Source organism: Chelonoidis abingdonii, chromosome 12 (assembly GCF_003597395.2).
Source record: "Chelonoidis abingdonii isolate Lonesome George chromosome 12, CheloAbing_2.0, whole genome shotgun sequence".
In the NCBI taxonomy this organism is placed as follows: Eukaryota; Metazoa; Chordata; order Testudines; family Testudinidae; genus Chelonoidis; species Chelonoidis abingdonii.
The window spans coordinates 6,284,918-6,308,225 of record NC_133780.1 but is presented as its reverse complement, the minus strand read 5'-3'; the positions used below and the strand labels follow the sequence as shown (position 1 = coordinate 6,308,225).

The following is a 23,308-nucleotide window of genomic DNA, read 5'->3' as shown; positions in this document are numbered from 1 at the left end:
TGCCCCCAAGGCCCCTTTTCTCCTCCCATCCCTGGTGCTGCAGGGAGGGAGGGGGAGGAGATTCCAGGGGTCATAGAGCTAAGAGGGCAGAGGTTGGGTAGACAGGAGTCCTCCAGGCCATAGGGGCTGGGATTACTTGGCTAGAGAAACCCATTTTTCCATTCCCAGTGGGCTCTTCCCCCCCGTGTCTCAGTGACATTGTCTGACCCAGGATCCCCAGAGTCCTCCTGGGTCACAGAGAACAGTGGCAAAGAGGCTGCACAGTCCCTGGGGCAGTGATGCTGTTGGCTTCTCTACCACGCAGCAGCCTGCAGGGTCACAGAGGGGATGACAGAAAGTCCACAGGGAGAGGTCACAGAGACAAGGGTGTGTGAGGCGAGAGAGGCTGATCTCCGGGCTCCCAGTGAGATATTCCTCCTCCCACCACCGTGTGTCTCAGGGACACAGGCTGAGCCGGGATCCTGGCCCCACCCAGAACCAGGGTCGGATTCTCTCCCCAGGGACGGAGCCCGGCGGGAAAGTGAAGATCGGGGCCTCGTCACCAGCATCGATAAATGTCACCTGCCCCCGGTCACAGTCCAGACAAACCCGGATCCTGCTGGGGGCCCCGACTCAGGGGCAGGGGGGTCTCAGGGGAGGTGAGAGCCAAAACTGACCCCCCACCGCCCCACAGCCCAGATCCCCCCTCAGGGCTGAGGCTGATCTGTCTCTTCCTCCTCACAGACTCTCTGGCCACCCCCACAGCCCAGTACCCCCACCCCCGACCTCCACCTCCCAGCAATGTCTCCCCGATGTGAATCCTTCACAGCCCAGCACACACAGCGCAGTGTCAAATCTCTCAGGGTTGTCGGGCAGATCCTGCTCTGGTTCTCCCCATCTCACATGTTTCCAATTCTCAGACAGGACGAGGTTGGGATGAGCTGTGTCTGGATCCAGAGTCACATGCGCTGGGGAGAGAGAATCAGAGCATTACGGGCAGAGCTCAGCCCTGGGGGAGGCTGGGACCATTTCTCACACTCCCCAGCAGCCCTGTCCTGGCTGGGACAGGCCTGGATCCCAGGGAGCTTCCTCTGCCCTGGGCACCTGAGACTGAGCAGGGATGTCACTGCAGCTCCTCAGGGTAGTGATCAATCTGTCGGGGATCAATTTATAGAGTCTAATCTAGATGCAATGAATTGATCCCCCAGCTCTCTCCCTGTCCAGTTCTCTCCCGCCGTGAGAGGCGGAAGCGTAGTTGATGGGGGAGCGGCAGTATCTTAGGTTGACCCCCCTCCCCCTTAGCATAGACCAGGGCCTAGTGTGTTTCTCATTTGCTTCCAGAAGCTTCAGCTTCCTGCTCCCTCTGCTGGGGCTGCTCCATTCCCAGCATCAGACACAGCCAGGAAGGTGTCAGAAGCTTTTATTGAGGAGGAGGCTGGGGAACAGAGAGGAAGGTGCAGCACTGGGGAACAGCGGCTTAAAACCACAGAGTAGGAGGTGGCACTGGGTGAGGTAACTCCATCCCCAGCCTAGAGAGAAGGCAGGAGCTGGCAGCCTCACAGGGAGAGCATCTTCCCAATCCAGGGAGCAGTGAGCAGCTCCAATGGGAGAACCCAGCCCTGCCCACAGGAAAGGCAGGATGTTGGAGAAGAGCAATGGGGAGACCCCTGCACTGGGGTAAAGCAGAGGGATGTGTCAGCGCTCAGGGCAGAGAGCTCTGTTCAGGTGCTGCTCAGTGAGTGTTTCTGTTCATCCGTGTGGGCATGAACTCAGCACTAAGGTTGGTGTCAGGATTGTTTGTGTGATGTCAGTCTGGGATCTCCCCAGGAGTTCTGGGCCCTTGGTACAAGTTGCTGTGGGGGGCACGAGGTCTCACCACCTGTGGCCACACCCCTCCATGGCCCTGCCCCACTCCCCCTCTTCCCGCTGAGGCCCCACCCCCTGGCCAGGCAGAGAACTTGGCTGCTGTGGAGAGCTTCTAATCCTCCACCTGCCCTGGGTGGGTTTCTCGGGGGCCTGAGAGCAGCCCCCAGCCCAGGTCCCCGCTCCCTGGAATGCGTGATGTTGGCTTGGGATCTCCCCAGGAGTTCTGGACCCTTGGTAGATGTGGGGGGTGGGGCATGAGGTCCCACCACTGGTGGCCCCGCCCACTCCATGGCCCTGCCTCATTACTCCTCTTCCCACCAAGCCTCTGACCCCTGGCCAGGCTGTGAGCGTTGCCTGCTGGGGAGAGCCCTTGACCCTCTACCTGTCCTGGGTGGGTCTCTGGGAGGCCTGAGAGCAGCATCTGTCCCATGTCCCCGCTCCCCGGGGTGCTCCACTCAGGGCACGTAGCGGGTGCAGGGCTCCACAGTGCCACTCGGGCGCCCTGGGTGGAGCCCAGCTCTGGTTTCTGGCCTGATGAGGAGCAGGGTCTCAGGGGAAGAGGAGCAGCGGTGGTGCCGCTGAGAGGGGTCAGTGCTGGGAAGAGGCTGCAGTCTCACTCTGTCTGTGTGCTCCGAGTGGTTCCCCTCTTTTTCTCTCCAGTGCAGACGGCAGAGTGTCTGGAGGGGGAAAGGAGAAGAGAGGTGAGATTTCAGGCTTCACATTTATAACAGTATCATCACTCTGATCTCCTAGAACTGTGTTTTCATCATGACACAGAAAGAAATGGAGACACACTCAGGTATTTAATGTGAAAAGGTCTGAAACCTCTTTCCTCTCTCATTCAGGCATCTCCCAGTAATGGACCCACCATTCTTGTGAACTCCCAACTTGTCAAAAGACATGAAATTGTGTAAAAGATCCTTGGGTCCTGATTCTGTCATCCCAGATCTGCTTAGGTTTCATCAGGAGGAAGTTTGAGTCGCAAGACTGAGGTCCCAGTTATGCTGGTACGCCCTGAAGGTGATATTGGACACTGGACTATGAAGTATTTCTGAAAGAACTCTTTACAGCTAGAAAGCTCGCCATCTCCGCTATGAATCTGAACCTCGATGAATCAAACTCATGTCTGTGTGTACACTGATCTTTTAACCATACTCTCTCTCTTTTGTTTTTTAATAAAGATTAGTTTCGTTAACAGAAATGGCTGTAGCGTGTATTTGGGTAAGATCTGAAACATTTGTTAACCTGGGGCGTTATGTGTCCGATCCTTTGGGATTGGTAGAACCTTTTCTGTTATATGATGAAGTAAGATTTTCAGAAATCATTGTATTTGACATAAGGGAATTGTTTCCTTAAGTGACCTTGTTATTAAGTGATGTGTTCATAAGTTGCTCTGTGGGACAAAGAGATGTTTCGACCACACAATGTGCTTAAAGACACCAGACACCCAAAATGTGCTGCCGAGGAGCAGTTAGCAAAGTCCAAAAAATCCCATGTGGAGAAAAGGGTCAAAGTGACTGTGCACATCAGTGTGTAATGACTGGTAATGAATGAATCAGAAAGGAGAATAACTTGAAAATAACTTGGACAGCAAAAGCCTTGCCAATTAGAAGATACTTACAATGCATAACACACATGCATATGTAGTGTATGAGTTATATAAGATACTTCCTATTCATAACATTCAAAGGTGATTGGAAAAGAACTAATAAATATATAATCTGGATGTGTATAATACGTCAAACAGTGTAAGGCGCATCATAGGAGAAATGCATCATGACCCGCCTATGCCCCAGGAGAAGGTAGCTGGGCAGTATTTCTTTCAGTATGTCTGTCATTTCTTACTTTAACAGTAATTGTAATGGCAAGACATGCTTTTGGAACAAATAAGGGGTTGAATTAATCAGTCTGAGTGTCTTGGACCCTGAGTGTGTGGCATTCTCATCCAACAATTAAATAGAAGCATAATCTAATTATGAACTAATTGACCAGCGCCATTCTCTTTCCACAGTCTCAGACACTGACCCTAGTTTCCCCTCCTAGATCCCTTCTAGGTACCTTTGAACTTCCTCAGAGCCTCCAGTAGTGCAATCGTTTTCTGGGAGAAACCACTGACTCGCTCTTCCAGTTCAGGAGAAATCTCCTCTGGCTGCTCGAACTTCCTCTTCTCACACCTGGAGAGAAACAATTTCATGTGATTACAGTTCATTGTGAGACTCACTATAAGTGGTTGCTAGGGAGTCGCTGCACTAATGGGCCTGGAGTTAGAATTCCTCTGCTTCTCCCAGCTGCAGAAATCTGTCCCCTAGGAACTAGACTGAGGCACCAATTCCCACTTCCCCAGCTCATTCCACACAGGTCTCCAAACAGTCCTCAGGCGGGAAAGACTCTTGATCACTGCTGGCCTGGGCTAAATGGTAACCAGGGTCCCAGCAGTGACAGGCCCATATTCCATCTCCACTATCCTGAGGTGGCCAGTCCCCCAGGGAGGTGACATCTCTGGGAAATACTTGAGGTCAGTCCTTCCACTGAATGGAGAATTCCAGAGTTTTCTGTGCAAGGGTGAGAACCTCAGGATGAAGTTGATTAGAGAGATTTGTATCTAGAATGTGACCTTCCCCACATATTTTTCCGTACAGCCCTGGGGAGATGCAGTGCTAACATCACCATTAAGCCCTTTCCCAGTATTGTGGAGTGTGAGGGGGAGTCAGAGGGAGCCATGTACCTGCTCAAGGTGCTTCTGACATCTTAGAGGGGAAGGAGAGGGAGAGAGAGAGAGGAAAGACTGACAGTTCCATTTGATTTACACAGGGGATCCCAGGGAATGGATTTTGCAAATATGGGGAAGAGAGGCCCTGCCCTGATGCCAGGGCCATGGATTCCCTGAGCTAATGGGGCTTTTTCATCTCTAATATCTCTGTCTGTAACTCTGCAAAGAACAATAGTCACTCACATGTCAGCAATGCACACTCCGAGTTACACTCAGATCTCTGACCGCTGGCTCCAGTGCTTATGATTCAGGCACCCTCCTTTCCCTGTGTGGGGATCTGGGATGTTTCTAACCACAAGTGCTGGCTTCTAATTGTCCCTGGAGGTGCTCAACCGCAGGCCCCGCCCCGACTTCACCCCTTCCCCAATGCCACACCTCCACCCTCCCTTACCACTGAGGCAGGTGGGAAGCACTGGGAGGGAGGGGGAGGAGTTGATTGGTGGGCATGAGGTGCTGGGGCTAGAGGGGGAGCTGGCTGCCAATGGGTGCTAAGCACCCACTAATTTTTTTCCATGGGTGCTCTAGCCCTTAAGCACCCATGGAATCAGCACCTCTGTTTCTCCCTGTCTTACCTGCAGGAATTCATTTGCTGGCTTCTGACACTTCCCCTCCAGCTCACTGATCAGCTCACTGAGATGGGAAATCTGCTTGGAGAGTTTACTGACATTTTCATTCTGGATCCTCACAATCTTCTCATCCAGCTTCTCCAGCTGGGCCAGCAGGAGACGCTCTTGTTCCTTCAGGAACTGCCGCAGTTGCTGAAATTCAGACACAATCTTCTGCCTCTCGGTTTGTGTTTGTTTCTGTATGAAAATAGGAGAAGGGCTGGTCAGGGACATGGATGGAGCCTGGGGTCCTTTCATGGAGAGCTGAGTGTGCAGGAGGGAGAACTTAGTTTAAAATCCTAATATTTCTGACATTTGACTTTACCCTAGGGAGAGGATTCTCTCACAGCTTCCCCTTCAGCCCCTATATCTCTGAAAGGGAGGTTTCCATGTCTGTCATTTTAGCACATTATGTCATTCATGGTCTCTGGGAATTCAGACCCAGAGCAGTAGGAGGCAGGATCCAGCACCACACTGACAGAGACGCCAGAGGAGAAAAAAGAAACAAACATGTTAATGCACGAAATGACCAGACACAGTGGACAGCACTTCACGGGTGACATTCAATTCACTTGAGGAGGATTTCTGGGCAAGGCACAAGAGCTAGACATTAACTAATCAGCTGAAATGGAAGCTTAGGGCTTGTCTATGCACAAATCTAACCCAGTAATCCATGGTCATGGACAAACACACACAAGCCCACGTTCACCAAGGCCACTCAGGAGTCTGCCTCCAAACACACCTCCCACTGCCAGTCACTGCTGGTTCATAACAACAGGCATCTACCAGATATTCCTGGCTTTTCCCCTCTCCAGTCACTTTCAATCCCAGCAGCTTTTCTCGCTCTTCCTTCAGAGTCTTCAATTGGGACTGGACTTTTTCCTGAAGAAACAGAAATGATCTGGGAACTTTAATTTGAATGGTTGAGCGGCGTGTGGAGCTTTTTTTTTTCATCCAAGATGACTGTTGGTCCTAATCACTTTGTGAGATGAGGGCCACCAAGGAGATGAAACCTTATCAATGCAGACTGGGAGTGTGTCATATTCTGACTCGTTACCAATTCAGATTCAGTCTTTTTAGTAATTAGACAGAGATCTCAATTATAACCAAGCTTTATTGGTATTTGTGAATTGATGAGTGGTACAGAGCATAACAGGACATTGGAGTCACATGGGGGTGAATCAATCAATCTGTTTGTGAGGTTTAATGAACAAAGTGATACAAATCCCAGAAGCCACCAGGGTTTAAATATGAGCTGAGATTTCAGCCCTGAAGCCCTGGGGACTGCACTGGTTGGGCTGAGCTGGTCTAAGCATGAGAGCAAACCCCATGAGATGTCGGGAGGCCAATCGTCTGGTTTGAAGCTGCACAGTCAGGGCCAGTGCAACCATTTAGGCAACCGCCTGGGCACTACGATTTGGGGGGCGGCATTTTCTTCAGCAGCGACCACGGTGGCTGGATCTTCAGCCGCTCCAGTCACCACAAGCATTTAGGCGGAGGGAGCTTGGGCAAGGGAGTGCGGGGAGGGCCACCTGCAGCAAGTAAGTGGCAGGGGGCGGCATGCAGGGGAACTTCCTGCCCCAGCTTACCCCTGCCCCGCCTCCTCCCTGAGCATGCCATGGCTGCTTCACTTCTCCCACCTCCCAGGCTTGTGGCGCCTAAGCTGATTGGCACCGCAAGCCTGGGAAGCGAGAGAAGTGAAGCAGTGACGGTGTGCTCAGGGAGGAGGTGGGGCAGGGGTGAGCTGGGGTGCCGTGGTGCCTCAGGGTGGAGGGTGGGGAGCTGCCACAGAGGGGGCACTTCAGGACGGAGCTGCCGTGGGCGTGGCGGGGGAGGGCTCAGGGATGGGGGGGGTGCAAGGTGGAAGTTTCACCTAGGGCACGAAACATCCTTGCACCGGCCCTGTGCACAGTCCAGTTTTGTGGAGCACTATCCCTGTCCGGTAGGGACTTGGCACTGGACGTGGCTTTGTCCAGTGAAAAAGAGGGAAGAGGAGACTGAGGATGCAAGAGGACACCAGTGAGGGTGGGGGCAGGGGTGTGAGTGGCACTTCCATGCAGAATGATGCAGGTGGGGTCGAGCTGACAAAGGCAGGGGAGGGCCCAAGCAGGCTGATAGATTCAGGTGCGGGAGGGCCCATGCAGGCAGGCATGGGGATGTCCTATATTCTGGAGATGCTCAGGGCCCCTCCTAATGAGGCAGATTTCTATAAGGAAGTGTTGGGGTTTGCCCCAGTGCTGCCCTAAACCCTTTCAGTGGCAATGCCCCCTGAGCAGGTCCCCACAGTCCCATTCCCTGGTAAAGTTCCCGGAAGCAGTGCATTCTGGGAGATATCAAAAGGCTGCCTGGTGGGACTAACAGAACAGCTCTGGCTGGTCCTTGCCCTCGTGCATAACAGAACAGGTCAGACTGGCACCGGTCAGCTCCAGCCTGGGGTTAGTTTTGCTGCAACCCAGTGTAATCCCAATGGTACTTGGCATGGATCTGAGCTGTCTGGAGCCCTTTTGTGTGTGGACTCAGGGTGCTCAGGGTCCCATACAGTGTTTAGTCCCGTGATCTCCTCTAGTGCAGGCCGGCAGCATCTGAGTTTAGGCCGACAGCATCTGAGTTTAACCCTTCATGGAGCAACACTGGAGTTCAGAATCCCAGTGGGAAACCTCATCTCCCTGGTGAGCCTGGGGCTTTTATCAAGGAGCCTTTTTCTGCTACTGTCCACATGTCATCATTGCTCCATGCTCCTGAGGAGGACAGTGTATTCTAGTGCTTGGCCTTGGAAAAATGGGGGTTTATACCCAGCTCTGACACTGACCTACTGAGTGACCTTGGACAAGTCACGTCCCCTCTTTGTGCCTCAGTTTCCCCTCCAACCTTTTGTCTCTCTTTTCCAGTTAGACCAGGGGTGGGACAATATGGGAGCGGCGAAGGGCTAGCCTCCTCAGCCAGGAGTTCAGGGGACAAGCAGGCTGGTCCTGTGGCTGGATGTGGCCCGCAGGCCGAGGTTTTCCCACCCCTCAGTTAGACTGTCAATGGCTCATGGCAGGGATTGTCCCTCACTGGTTTTTCTACAGGGCCCCCCACAATCAAAGTCAGATCTCATCTGGGGTATATAGAAGCTGCTGGGATGCCAATAACAATAATAAACACTGTGATACAATCACTAATAACAGCCACAGCTTGTAACGCCACCTTCTGTGGTCTGAAGGCAGCGCTCCCATAGACTGGCCTGCATCTCTTGTGAATCAAACCTCACTGGTCATTTAATAACTTCCCATCTGCAGAGAATTCCCTTAGGTCACTGGCGGGAGCTGGGTTTGAAAAGGATTCAGCTGCGCAGAGAAAACTTTCCCACATCAGACAATTTTTAAATCTTTCTGTTGCCTTTGTTGCCAGGCTGGAGTATCATTAATTTGTACAGCCTCTTTCATGCAATGAAGGCTACACACAGCTGAGTAACACAGTTGCACCTGTCTCAGGAAACTTGTGATGCCAAAGTTATTACCCATTAGTCTGGACAGCAACTCTGTACCTTGTACTCCTGGGCGGCTTCCTGGATGGGAACCACCGTGTGAGTGCGGTGAGCCCGGGAATCTCTACAGATCACACAGATGGGGGTTTGATCCTCTTCACAGAACAGTTTCAGAGCCTCCAGGTGTTCCTCACACACCCCGTCTGCTCCTCTTCCCTTTGCTGCCTGTAAACTCAGCCTTTTGGCAATTTTTACCATGTTTGCCAGCTGCCTGTTGGGCCTTAGGTTTCTCTGCAGCACAGTTTCTCTGCATTGAGGGCAGGAGGCACCTGTATCGGATCCCTCCCAGCACTGTCTGATGCAGGCTCGGCAGAAATTGTGTCCACACTCCAGGATGACAGGTTCTGTGAAATACTCCAGACAGACGGGACATGTTGCTTCCTCCTGGAGACTTTGCACAGGGTTCTCTGCAGCCATGGCTCCCTCTGGGCAGTGTAACAGGGTAAGTTTCAATTTCCTGAGTTCACACTATGCCCCGCCTGCAACAGCAAGAGGGTGTTTCCCTTCTTAGAACTGACTCATGATCTTTGTTCAGTTGGAAGGGGCCTACCTGTACAATTACAGCCCTGGAGGTACTAAAGTGTTGTTATCCTTGTTGTGTGAATCAAGGGCAGCAGAACTGTGCTTGGCATAGCCTGATTGAGGGGCTCACCCTCAATTAAACTGTCCTTGCTCGGCAGGAGATGTTGGTGCCAAAGACTAGCGGAGGTGTGAGAGGGTGGTGAGATATCTAGACTAGATGGTACAAGCCCTGGATGCTATCCAATCCTTTCTCTGTCCACCATGTAATCACACAGCTGGTTAAGATTTAATGGGAAGTTTTGTTACATACTGTCAGGGTTACCTCTATCCCAGACTTCTCAGGTTCATTATCTGACCGCAAAATACAGACAACCCAGCAAAGACCAAATACCAAGTTCTTTATTGATGTATGCACACAAGCAACAAAGAACCAGCCCGTTCTCCACACAGAACCAGCCCTCCCTTCTGCAAATTTAAATTGCTTTTTATTAGCCACTCCATCGCTTCATCACTTACATCGCGTCATCACTGTACCTTTCCAGTTATACTTTCCTAGCATACAAAACAAAGAACAACTGTTGTGTCTTGATAAGCTTCATAATTAGTACAAAAAGGTAGAAGTCGCTTTAAAAAGCTTTTTCAAGCATTTTTCTCAGCCTCTGCAAGCATTCTCTTATCTATCAAGGTCATACAGTCAGCAACCAGGCAAGCACCTGACTGTTTCAGCTAGTATATATTTTTCTTCAGTAGGCCTTGCTGTGTATTGCTAAGCAAAACAGGCCATCAAGGCAAACTCATCAATACTAACAGATCTGCAATCACTGATTGTCAGGTCTAATCATTAGATTTTTGTTTGGAGAGTTTCTCTGATACCTTAGACTGCCCTGTCCGTGCTACCAGTGAGGCTCCCCCACTAGCAGCTGAAATCACTGAGAGCTGTGCTAAGTGGTATGACTTGAAGATGTCCCAGAGAGTGTGGGGTGGCGAGCCAATAACTGGCTGAGCAGCTAGTGTGGTGGTAAGTAGAACTGTGAGTGGCTGGCAAGGCAGCCGGTGCCAGAGCAAATGCCTGGACAGTGGAGCAAGCAAGATGCACCCCCCGTCGCCCACCAGCAGTGAGAGGTGAGCTCTGCAGATGCATCTCTACATTCTGGGTCTTCTCTGTGAGTGCTGCAGAGGGAAAAGGGGTGTGCATGTTAAAGGAACTTTTGGTTGCTTGAATTAAGAACCACCGCCCAGTGTATTCCAGGGTGGTTGTTTTGCTCATGGTTTTATGTTTATTAATCCAGCTTGCAGCATTTCCCCAAATGAATGCTGTGTGATTTCCCTCCTTTCATTCAAAGTTTCTTTTCTACACTCAGACTCTGTGCTTGCGAGAGGGGAAGTATTGCCTCTAGAGGTGCCCAGGGGTGGTGTGTAATTTTCTCAGGTTACTGGGTGGGGCTGGAGCCGGTTCTGTTGTATAGTTGAAAAGGAACCCGTAGATCAGTAGTTCCCAAACTGGGGTTCGTGAACCCCTTGGGGTTCGTGAAATGTTACAGGAGGTTCTCAGGGGTCAGAAGCCCAGATATCCTGGACTTCCAAGAGCTAAGCAGGTCAAAGCAGGCATCTCTATCACGCTGCGGAGATTTAAACTTCAAGACTCCTTATAAGAAATGGAAAGGGAGGTGGATATTTTTTGCTGTTTTTAAAATGAAACAGGCACCTAGGATTGTTTTTTAAATTACTATGAAGAACAAGTTTAAGTTTTGTTGCAATGCGCAGTGTTTGCCTGGACTGCTCAAGACCTGAATCCTTGTGTAGGAGGAACTCTGTGAGTTGGCTTCTTAAATACCTTCCTGCTGTTTCACATCTGATGCTCCTTGATGAAATCTAGGAGCCTTGTCTTATAACAGGCTTATTCAAAGTGACACACGCTACGAAAGTGAGAGCTTGGAAGTGTGCAGCCGTTTTCATAACGCAATAAAAATACCGTCACGATAAATGATAATTAATAATAAATAGTGTGTAATAAGGATGTCATAAAAACAAATTTTATGTTTCCAAGATCACTGCGTTTATAATTTATACTCAGGTCAAGGAGAATATCCCTGGAAATATTAATTTTTAGGAGGGGGTTGACAGGACTTGACATTTTAGTGAAAGGGGTTCACGGGTTGTTAAAGTTTGGGAACCGCTGCCCTAGATATTGAACCCAGGCCTGGTTGCTGCCAGCTCCCCCCAGCGGAAGGGTTATATTAATACACAGTGAGGGCATCCACAGCCAGACACAGACTTGCACTGAAACAACAATAGGTGGGAACTAAACTCCCTTGAGTTATTTCAGTGACATTGTGTGTGCAGAGGAGCCTTGGCTTGGCTGTGTCTTGCTGAACATCTAACCACCCGCCTGGGACCAGCCGGGCTACAGGGGCTCCCTGGGTTAAGGTCAGAGGCAGCTGGTGTGTGCTAGTGACAATGCATGAAAACGGCAACAACTCATTAATCTGGAGCAAACCTTGAGCTGAAGGGTTATTTTATGGTAAATATTCTAAGATTTATGTCATTGCAGTCTAAAAGTTACAGCTGAGCCCCTTCAAAACATGAGCTAAGAGCTAGAAAGAAGTTTTAATTTTGTAAAACTCCAACCAGAAAAGGGAAAGTAACAATCCAACCCATTCCCCACCCCAATCCTCCACCTTGTTCCAGCTGCCCCAGTCTCTTCCTGTCATTTTGTCTCCTTGGGCCAATACCGAGTTCATTATCATTGTGTTGACTGGGTCTGCTGGGGGGAAATACAAACAAGGGATCCATGTTTTGGTTTTGTCTGACTCTGGGCAGAGGAGTATCAGGCTGGAGAGAAGGGACAATGGGGACTGCTCAGCACACAAAGCTGGACGTGCTCAAGTCCACAGTTAGCAGCAATTGATCCTCTGCACAGGCTCTTTGCTGCTGGAGCTCCCGCAAATGTTTCCCACCAACGCATTTGCCTCCACAGGTCTAGATTCTGACTGTGGTTGTACCATTTCTCCTTTGACCTGAGCAAGTTGCCAGTGTTTGGGGCCTTGCTAGGGTCTTCCATTGGCAAGAGAAACTGATTATAGGAGTAGATATTTCTTTGGTGCAATCTTTAGTAGTTACAAACAATGTCCACACGTTCTTGTGCCCTGAACATGGTACAAACAAACAGCAGGCAGCAGTTTCTTTACTCAGAACTCCACGTCTGCCTTTCCGGGGAACCCTGGGCCTGAAGCAAGCTCTATCTCTGTTTCCTGCTGGGATCACACTCATGACTGGTTCTCTTGGCTTTCTGACTCACGCACACCAAGCTGCCAGGCAATCCCTCAGCCCCTGTGTTTTCAGCCAGCTCCAGGGAGCTTAGGCCTGCTCTACACTTAACATTTGATCAACCTGCGGATGTTATTCAGGGCTGTGAAACTTTGTGTGCTCTGAGTGCCACAGCTAGATTGACCTAACCCCCGGTCCAAACAATGGAATTCTGCTGGTGACCTTGCTACAGCCTCTGAGAAAGGGGGATAAACTAGAGCGATGGAAAAAACACTTCCGGATGCATCTACACTATGGCACTTCAGCAACACAGCTGTAGCTCTGCTGTAGTAGCAGTATTCTTCCTGAGACCTGGTCTACACCTAAAACTTAGGTCAGTCTAGCTACATTGCTTAGAGCTGTGAAAACTTTCACAACCTGTGTGACATAGTTAGGTTGATCTAACCCCTGATGTAGATGCAGATAGGTCAAGGGAAGAATTCTTTGTTGCCCTGACTACTACCTTTCCTGGATGTGAATTTACTGCACTGATGGTAAAACCTCTTTTATGGATGTAGGAAATGTCTATGCTAGTCACTCATTCCTACTGGATATTGGGATGAATGCACAGTCCCCAGTTCCTGGGTCTCCTTCTCCCAGGCTTCCGGCTGGTGCGGAGCTTCCAGCTTCTTCCTAAAATGCCAAATCCCAATTAACTAATTCTGCGTCCCTGCCACCCCATGTGCCTGTTCCCAGCCCCACATTAATACTGCCCCCCAACCCCACATCACTTCTACTCCCAGCCCCTCCACCACTTGTCACCCCACAGCCCCCACATCTGCCCCCATGGCCCCTTTTCTCTTCCCATACCTGGTGCTGCAGGGAGGGAGGGGGAGGAGCTTCCAGGGGTCATAGAGCTAAGAGGCCAGAGGTTGGGTAGACAGGAGTCCTCCAGGCCATAAGGGCTGGGATCACTTGGCTAAAGAAACCCATTTTTCCATTCCCAGTGGGCTGTTCCCCCCCCACCCCCCACCCCGCCCCTGGACCGAATGTCTCGGTGACACTGTCTGACCCAGGATCCCCAGAGTCCTCCTGGATCACAGAGGACAGCGGCAAACAGGCTGCACAGTCCCTGGGTCAGTGACAAAATTGGTTTCTCTACCATGCAGCAGCCTCCAGGATCACAGTGATGGCATGATAGAAAGTCCACAGGGAGAGGTCACAGAGGCAAGGGTGTGTGAGGCGAGAGAGACTGATTTCCGGGCTCCCAGAGAACTATTCCCCTGCCCCTCCCCTGCGCGTCTCAGGGACACAGGTTGAGCTGGGATCCCCACCACACCCAGAGCCAGGGTCGGATTCTCTCCCCAGGGACGGAGCCCGGTGGGAAAGTGAAGATTGGGGCCTCGTCATCAGCATCCATAAATGTCACCTGCCCCTGGTCACAGTCCAGACAAACCCGGATCCTGCTGGGGAACTGGCTCAGGGGCAGGGGGGTCACAGGGGAGGTGAGACCCCGGAACTGACCCCCCCAGCACCACTCCACAGCCCAGATTCCCCCCTCAGTGCTAAGGCTGATCCGTCCCTTCCTCCCCACAGACTCTCTGGCCACCCCCACAGCCCAGTATCGCCCATCCCCCACCTCCACCTCCCAGCAATGTCTCCCCGAGGTGAATCCCTCACAGCCCAGCACACAGGACCAATAGTCAAATCTCTCAGGGTTGTTGGGCAGATCCTGCGATGTGACTTCCCATCTCACACGTTTCCGATCCTCAGACAGGACGAGTTCGGGATGAGCTGTGCCTGGATCCAGAATCACGTCCACTGGGGAGAGAGAATCAGAGCGTTAGGGGCAGAGATCAGCCCTGGGGGAGGTTGGGATCATTTCTCACACTCTCCAGCAGCCGCGTCCTGGCTAGGACAGTCCTGGATCCCAGGAAGCTGCCTCTGTCCTGAGCACCTGAGACTGAGCAGGGATGTCACTGCAGCTCCTCAGGGTAGTGCAGGAGCAGCACCAGGGTTTTTGGCGCCCTAGGAGCAGAGCCGGCTCGCCTGTCCCGCGGCTCAAGTGGACCTGCCGCAGGCATCCCTGCGGACGGTCCACTGGTCCCGCGGCTCCGGTGGACCTGCTGCAGGCGTGCCTGCGGATGCTCCACCGGAGCCGCGGGACCAGCGAACCGGGCCAGCAGAGCAGTCTGCCGCCCTCTCAAATCCTGGCGCCCTAGATCGCCTAAATGGAAGCGCCGGTAGTGATCAATCTATCTGGGATAAATTTATAAAGTCTAGTCCAGATGCCATGAATTGATCCCTGAGCTCTCTCCCCGTCAACTCCAGTTCTCCCCCGCCGCAAGAGACGGAAGTGGAGTCGATGGGGGAGTGGCAGTATCTTAGGTTGACCCCCCTCCCCTTTAGCATAGACCAGGCCCTAGTGTGTTTCTCATTTGCTTCCAGAAGCTTCAGCTACCTGCTCCCTCTGCTGGGGCTGCTCCATTCCCAGCATCAGACACAGCCAGGAAGGTGTCAGAAGCTTTTATTGAGGAGGAGGCTGGGGAACAGAGAGAAAGGTGCAGCACTGGGGAAGAGCTGCTTAAAACCACAGAGTAGGAGGTGGCATTGGGTGAGGTAACTCCATCCCCAGCCTAGAGAGAAGGCAGGAGCTGGCAGCCTCACAGGGAGAGCATCTCCCCAATCCAGGGAGCAGTGAGCAGCTCCAGTGGGAGAGCCCAGCCCTGCCCAAAGGAAAGGCAGGATGTTGGAGAAGAGCAATGGGAAGACCCCTGCACTGGGGTGAACCAGAGGGATGTGTCAGCGCTCAGGGCAGAGAGCTCTGTTCAGGTGCTGCTCAGTGAGTGTTTCTGTTCATCCGTGTGGACATGAACTCAGCACTAAGGTTGGTGTCAGGACTGTTTGTGTGATGTCAGTCTGGGATCTCCCCAGGAGTTCTGGGCCCTTGGTACAAGTTGCTGTGGGGGGCACGAGGTCTCACCACCTGTGGCCACACCCCCTCCATGGCCCTGCCCCACTCTCCCTCTTCCCGCTGAGGCCCTGCCCCCTGGCCAGGCAGAGAACTTGGCTGCTGTGGAGAGCTTCTAATCCTCCACCTGCCCTGGGTGGGTTTCTGGGGGGCCTGAGAGCAGCCCCCAGCCCAGGTCCCCGCTCCCTGGAATGTGTGATGTTGGCTTGGGATCTCCCCAGGAGTTCCGGACCCTTGGTAGAAGTTGGGGGTGGGGCACGAGGTCCCACCACTGGTGGCCCCTCCCACTCCATGGCCCTGTCCCATAACTCCTCTTCCCACCAAGCGCTGACACCTGGCCAGGCTGGGAGCGTTGCCTGCTGGGGAGAGCCCTTGACCCTTCACCTGTCCTAGGTGGGTCTCTGGGGGGCCTGAGAGCTGCCTCCGTCCCATGTCCCCGCTCCCCGGGGTGCTCCACCCAGGGCAGGTGGAGTGTGCAGGGCTCCACAGTGCCACTTGGGCCCCCTGGGTAGGAGCCCAGCTCTGGTTTCTGGTCTGGCCAGGGGCAGGATCTCGGGGGAAGAGGAACAGGGGTGGGGTCGCTGAGAGGTGCCAGTGCTGGGAAGAGGCTGCAGTCTCACCGTGTCTGTGCGTTCCGAGTGGTTCCCCTCTTTTTCTCTGCAGTGTAGACGGCAGAGTGTCTGGAGGGGGAAAGGAGAAGAGAGGTGAGATTTCAGGCTTCATATTTATAACAGTATCATCACTCTGATCTCCTAGAACTGTGTTTTCATCATTACACAGAAACAGACAGAGACACACTCAGGTATTTAATGTAAAAAGGTTTGAAACCTCTTTCCTCTCTCATTCAGGCATCTCTCAGCAATGGAACCAACATCCTTGTGAACTCCCAACTTGTCAAAAGACATGAAATTGTAGAAAAGATCCTTGGGTCCTGATTCTGTCATCCCAGATCTGCTTAGGTTTCATCAGGGGGAAGTTTGAGTCGCAAGACTGAGGTCCCAGTTATGCTGGTACGTCCTGAAGGTGATATTGGACACTGGACTATGAACTATTTCTGAAAGAACTCTTTACAGCTAGAATGCTCCCCATCTCCACTATGAATCTGAACCTCGATGAATCAAGCTCATGTCTGTATGTATATTGATCTTATAACCATACTCTCTCTCTTGTGTTTTTTAATAGAGTTTAGTTTAGTTAATAAGAAATGGCCGTAGCGTATATTTGGGTAAGATCTGAAATATTCATTAACCTGGGATGTAATGTGTCCGATCCTTTGGGATTGGTAGAACTCTTTCTTTTATATGATGAAATAAGATTTTCAGAAATCATCATATTTGACATAACGGAAATGTTGCCTTAAGTGATGCCTTTGATATTAAGTGATGTGTTCATAAGTTGCTCTGTGGGACAAAGAGATGTTTTGACCACACAATGTGCTTAAAGACACCAGACACCCAAAATATGCTGCCAAGGAGCAGTTAGCAAAATCCAAAAAATCCCATGTGGAGAAAAGGCTCAAAGTGACCCATGCACATCAGCGTATAATAACTGGTAATGAACGAATCAGAAACAAGAATAACTTGAAAATAGCTTGGACAGCAAAAGTCCTGCCAATTAGAAGATACTTACAATGCATAATAATCTGGATGTGTATAATACGTCAGACAGTGTAAGGAGCATCATAGGAGAAATGCATCATGACCCGCCTATGCCCCAGGAGAAGGTAACTGGGCAGTATTTCTTTCAGTATGTCTGTCATTTCTTACTTTAACAGTAATTGTAATGGCAAGACATGCTTTTGGAACAAATAAGGGGTTGAATTAATCAGTCTGAGTGTTGTGGACCCTACGTGTGTGGCATTCTCATCCAACCATTAAATAGAAGCATAATCTAATTATGAACCAATTGACCAGCGCCATTCTCAGTCTCAGACATTGATGCCAATTTCCCCTCCTAGATCCCTTCTAGGTACCTTTGAACTTCCTCAGAGCCTCCAGTAGTGCAATAGTTTTCTGGGAGAAACCACTGACTTGCTCTTCCAGTTCAGGAGAAATCTCCTCTGACTGCTGGAACTTCCCCTTCTCACACCTGGACAGAAACAATTTCACACCATTATAGTTCATTTAGTGACTCATAAGTACTTACTAGTGAGTCACTGCTCTAATGGGCCTGGAGTTAGAATTCCTCTGCTTCTCCCAGCTGCAGAAATCTGTCCCGTAGGAACTAGAGTGAGGCACGAACTCCCCCTCCCCAGCTCATTCCACACAGGTCTCCAAACAGTCTTCAGGTGGGGAAGACTTTTCACCACTGCTGTCCTGCGCTTAATGGTAACCAGGGCCCAAGCAGTGAAAGACCCATATTCCATCTCCACTATCCTGAGGCAGCCAGTCCCCCAGGGAGGTGACATCTCTGGGAAATACTTGAGGTCAGTCCTTCCCACTGAATGGAGAATTCCAGAGTCTTCTGTGAAAGGGTGAGACCCTCAGGATAAAGTTGATCAGAGAGATTTGTATCTAGAATGTGACCTTCTCCACACATTTTTCTGTGGAGCCCTGGGAGATGCTCTACAGAAAGCTCTTTTCCAGGATTGTGAAATATGAGGGGGAGTGAGAGAGCCACGTACCTGCTCAAGGTGCTTCTGACGTCCTAGAGGGGAGGAAGAGAGAGAGAGAAAAGAATCTCAGTTCCATTTTACACACATGGGATCCCAGGGAAGGGATTTTGCAAATATGGGGAAGAGAGGCCCTGCCCTGACCCCAGGGCCATAGATTCCCTGAGCTAACAGGGCTTTTCCATCTCTAATATTTGTGTGTCTGTAACTCTGCAGTGACCAATAGTCACTCACATGTCAGCAATGCACACGCCGAGTTACACTGAGAGCTCTGACCGCTGGCCCCAGTGCTTATGATTCAGGAGCCCTCCCTTTGCTGTGTGGGGATCTGGTATGTTTCTAACCACAGGTGCTGGCTTCTAATTGTCCCTGGAGGTGCTGAACCCAAGGCCCTGCCCCCACTCCATACCTTCCCCAATGCCACACCCCCACCCTCCCTCTTCCCGCCCCCACTCTGCCCCTACCCAGCCTCTTTCTGACCCTTCTCTTGCACGCACCCCATCCCCGCTCCTCCCTCTCCCAGTGCCTCCTGCACACCGTGGAACAGCCGACTAAGGCAGGTGGGAAGTGCTGGGAGTGGGAGGAGTTGATCGGTGGGCAGGAGGCACTGTGGGCAGAGGAGGAGAGCTAAGCACCCACTAATTTTTTTCCATGGGTGCTCTAGCCTTAAGCACCCATGGAGTCGGTGCCTCTGTTTCTCCCTGTCTCACCTGCAGGAATTCACTCGCTGGCTTCTGACACTTCCCCTCCAGCTCACTGATCAGCTCACTCAGATGGGAAGTCTGCTTGGAGAGTTTACTGACATTTTCATTCTGGATCCTCACGATCTTCTCATCCAGCTCCCCCAGCTGGGCCAGCAGGAGTCGCTCTTGTTCCTCCAGGAACTGCCGCAGTTCCTGAAATTCTGCCTTCTGCCTCTCGGTTTGTGTTTGTTTCTGTATGAAAATAGGGAAAGGGCTGAGCAGGGACATGGATGGAGCCTGGGGTCCTTTCATGGAGCGCTGAGTGTGCAGGAGGGAGAACTTATTTGAAAATCCTAAGATTTCTGACATTTGACTCTATCCTAGGGAGAGGATTTTCTCACAACTTCCCCTTCAGCCCCTATTTCTCTGAAAGGGAGGTTTCCACGTCTGTCCTGTTAGCATATGTTATTCATGGTCTCTGGGAATTCAGACCCAGAGCAGCGGGAGGCAGGATTCAGCACTACACTGACAGAGACGTCAGGGGAGAAAAAAGAAACAAACATGTTAATGCACGAAATGACCAGACCCAGTGGGCAGCACTTCACGGGGACATTCAGTTCACTTGGGGAGGATTTCTGGAAAAGCCACAAGAGCAAGACATTAACTCATCAACTGAAATGGAAGCTTAGGGCTTGGCTACACAGGAATCTAAGCCAGCAATCCGTGATCATGGAGAAACACACACAAGCCCACGTTCACCAAGGCCACACAGGCGTCTGCCTCCAAATAGACCTCCCACTGCCACTCCCTGCCGGTTCATAACAACAGGCACCTACCAGATACTCCTGGCTTTTCCCCTCTCTAGTCCCTTTCAATCCCAGCAGCTTTTCTCTCTCTTCCCTCAGAGTCTTCAATTGGGCCTGGATTTTTTCCTGAAGAAACAGAAAGGATTCGGGAAGTTTCACGTTGAAGGTTGAGAGGCATGTGGAGCTGGGTGTTTTTTCACCCAAACCCAAGATGACTGTTGGTCCTAATCGCTTTGTGACATCAGGGCCACCAAGGAGATGAAACCTTATCAATGCAGACTGGGAGTGTGTCATATTCTGACTTGTTACCAATTCAGGTTCAGGTCTTTTAGTAATTAGAGAGAGATCTCAATTATAACCAAGCTTTATTGGTATGTGAATTGATTAGTGGTACAGCCCATAACAGGACACTGGAGTCACATGGGGATGAATCAATAAATCTGTTTTTGAGAAGGTTTAACAAACAAAGTGATACAAATCCCAGAAGCCACCAGGGTTTAAATAGGGGCTGGGATTTCAGCTCTGAAGCCCTGGGGACTGGACTGGTTGGGCTGAGCTGGTCTAAGCACCAGGGCAAAGCCCGTGAGACGTCGGGAGGCCATTCGTCTGGTTTGAAGCTGTGCGGTCCCACTTTTGTGGAGCAGTGTCCCTGTCCGGTAGGGACCCAGCACTGAACGTGGCTTTGTCTGGTGAAAAAGAGAGAGGAGTAGACTGAGGATGCAGGATGATACCACAAGGGCTGAAGGCAGGGCTGAGGGTGGCACCTCTATGCAGAATGATGCAGGCGGAGACATGCTGAGGAAGGCAGGGTGGGCCCACGCAGGCTGACTAATACAGGTCGGGGTGGGCCCTTGCAGGCAGGCGTGGGGATGTCTTATGTTCTGGGCATGCCTCAGTGGCCACCCTAATTACGCAGATTTGAATAAAGAACGGTTGGGGTTTGCCCCAGTGCTGCCCTAACCCCTTTCAGTGGCAATGCCCCCTGGACAGGTCCCCACTGTCCCATTCCCTGGTAAAGATCCCGGAAGCAGTGCATTCTGGGAGATTTCTAAAGGCTGCCTGGTGGGACTAATGGTACCACTCTGGCTGGTCCTTGTCCACGTACACAACAGAACAGGTCAGACTAGCACCGCTCAGCTCCAGCCTGGGGTTGGTTTTGCTACAATCCAGCGTAATACCAGGGATACTTGGCACGGACCTGCACCTTTCTTGCCAGGCTGGAGTATCATTAATTTGTACAGCCTCTTTCATGCAATGAAGGCTACACACAGCTGAGTGACACAGTTACACCTGTCTCAGGAAACTTGTGAGGCCATTAACCTGTAAATCAAATCCAAAGTTATTACCCATTAGACTGGACAGCAAATCTGTACCTTGTATTCCTGGGCGGCTTCCTGGATGGGAACCAGAGTGTGAGCGCGGTGAGCCCGGGATCTGTCGCACACCACACAGATGGGGGTTTGATCCTCTTCACAGAACAGTTTCAGAGCCTCCTGGTGTTTCCCACACACCCCGTCCCCTCCTCTTCCCTTTGCTGCCTGTAAACTCAGTCGCTTGGTGATTTCTACCATTTTTACCAGCTGCCTGTTGGGCCTGAGGTTTCTCTGCTGCACAGTTTCTCTGCTCTGAGGGCAGGAGGCGGCTGTATCGGATCCCTCCCAGCACTGGCCGATGCAGGCTTGGCAGAAATTGTGCCAACACTCCAGACTGACAGGTTCTGTGAAATACTCCAGACAGATGGGACATGTCGCTTCTTTCTGGAGACTTTCCACGGGGTTCTCTGCTGCCATGGCTCCCTCTGGGCAGTGTAAGTTTCAATTTCCTGAGTTAACTCTATGCCCTGCCTGCAGCAGCAAGGGGGTGTTTTCCCTTCCTGGAACTGACTCCTGCTCTTTGTTCAGTTGGAGGGGGCCTACCTGTCAGATTACAGCCCTGGAGGTTGTGGTGAGAAATTTACCAGTAGGGCTCTGGTCTGGCAATCAGCCCCTGTTGCTGGTGCGGAGGGTCACTGGGGCTTCACATGGATGTCAGATCTCCCTGTGAGGATGAGCCTGCAGGAGCAGGGTGTGTGTGTCTAAGGAGCGATAGTCAGACTTGGTGGAATTCTTTTTTTTAATACTATAAAATTTTGACAGATAATGCTCATTTTAAGCAATTTTTATATTTATTGATTTAAACTTTCACAGTTGCACAACAATCCCAGTTTCAGCATTTCATTCCAATTGCTACCAAATTAAATTTTCACAGCTGTGGGAAATTATGTGGGGGATCAGACAATATTTTGGTCAGACAATAACTATTTAATGACACTGGACACTGAGATTCAAAAAGTTGAAGCTTTAGGACTGTTAAAATTTTCTGTGAGCAGCTCCCCCAGGGCAATAACCCAGTGCCTCCCCAGCCACCACAGTGACAGAGGCTGAAAGTCCATCTGATGGCAGCTCAGGGACTGGTGTGGAATATGCTGGGATCTCAGCTTGGGCCTAGTGGGGCAGGTGACCCCATCTCACACAACCAGACCCACCGATTTTTTCCCTTTTTATCAGTCTCAGAAGACTCAGGGACTAAGTGGTCCACGGAGAACTGCCCAAGGGCAGTGGCTGTGCGGGGAGCTCACACTTTAGGTCCTGCAGTGCACAGGGTGTGGGACAGAGAGCTCTAGGGGGTCCCTGGTTCAGTGCTGGGTGCGCTGGCCAAGAGAGCAGCCGTCACACCTGTTCTTAGCCTGGCAGCTGCTGCTTCTGTTTCCCTGCTCCGAGAGTCAATGCTAGCTTCGGTACTGTGAATGCACTCCGCCGACTTAGCATGTTTAGTGGGGGGACACACAATCGAATGCATACAATCTGTTTAGAGAATTCTAATTCTATACATTCGATATAATTTCGTACTGTAGACGTACCCTTAGAGACTAAGGTCTTGGCTACACTTGCAAGTTAGAGCACACTAAAGCCGCCCAGGGTGCTCTAACTCACTCCCTCTCCATGCTGACAAGGCACATAGAGTGCTCTGACTCCATGGCTAGAGTGCTCCTGGTATTCCACCTCGGCGAGAGGAATGCCGTCTGATGCATCTTGGCTGAGACGCCCCAGCATCAGTGTGAACGAGGTGTTGCATTACTGTGCTCTAATCGGCCTCCGGAAACATCCCATAATCTCCTTAAGTGAAGTGGCCACTCTTCTCATTGTTTTGAACTCGGCTGTAGGAATGCGGAAAAGACCTTTGAAAGCTCTGTTTCTGACAGACAGCTGCTTATCTGCTCCATGACAAAGCAACCATTACTGAGCAATGTTGTTTGCTTTGAGTGAGTGAGAGACGGGGGGGTGGGGGGAAGAGGGAGGGTCTGAAGTTACAAGACAGCGTGCTGACACACTCAGCACCCCAGAAACCCACTCTCTCCCCCCCCACATACATACATCACACTCCTATCATAATATACTTTCCTCAGTCTGAACCTTAGAGTCCAAAAATGAGGTACTAGCATGAATTCCTCTAAGCTTAATTACTAGCTTAGATCTGATACGCTGCCACCAATCAGGACTCTGAGTGCCTGATAAACTCTGGTCTCCCCAAAGCCTTCCCTGGGGACCCCCAAGATCCAGACTCCCTGGATCCTAATACAAGGAAAATAAATTCTTTCCCTCACTAGGGTCTCTCCTAGGCTTTCCCTCCCTGGATTACCCTGGAAGATCACTGGGATTTAACTCCTTGAATCTTAAAACAGAG

At 51.2% G+C, this 23,308-nt stretch overlaps 3 protein-coding genes and 1 pseudogene across 4 annotated transcripts in view; 1 reads left to right on the top strand and 3 right to left on the bottom strand.

Moving 5' to 3' along the window:
- LOC116825473 (zinc finger protein RFP-like) overlaps positions 1 to 9,245 on the bottom strand; it is a 32,339-nt gene extending 23,094 nt beyond the window's left edge. The window contains exon 1 of the mRNA XM_075071629.1: positions 8,747 to 9,245. Within this exon, the coding sequence (XP_074927730.1) occupies positions 8,747 to 9,163 (417 nt within the window). The 5' untranslated portion in view covers positions 9,164 to 9,245. The remainder of the gene's footprint in view (positions 1 to 8,746) is intronic.
- The window catches only part of LOC116823721 (zinc finger protein RFP-like), a 415,971-nt gene that overhangs the window by 101,056 nt on the left and 291,607 nt on the right, over positions 1 to 23,308 (top strand). The window lies entirely within an intron of this gene.
- On the bottom strand, positions 8 to 5,293 carry LOC116830369 (zinc finger protein RFP-like; annotated as a pseudogene).
- LOC116830368 (zinc finger protein RFP-like) lies at positions 13,598 to 21,381 on the bottom strand. Its single transcript, XM_032789812.2, is given in 8 exon segments — positions 13,598 to 14,335; positions 16,106 to 16,165; positions 17,458 to 17,573; positions 18,109 to 18,131; positions 18,807 to 19,031; positions 19,616 to 19,711; positions 20,959 to 21,267; positions 21,269 to 21,381. Coding segments are annotated over 8 exon segments (1,410 nt in total). The 5' UTR covers positions 21,332 to 21,381; the 3' UTR covers positions 13,598 to 13,817.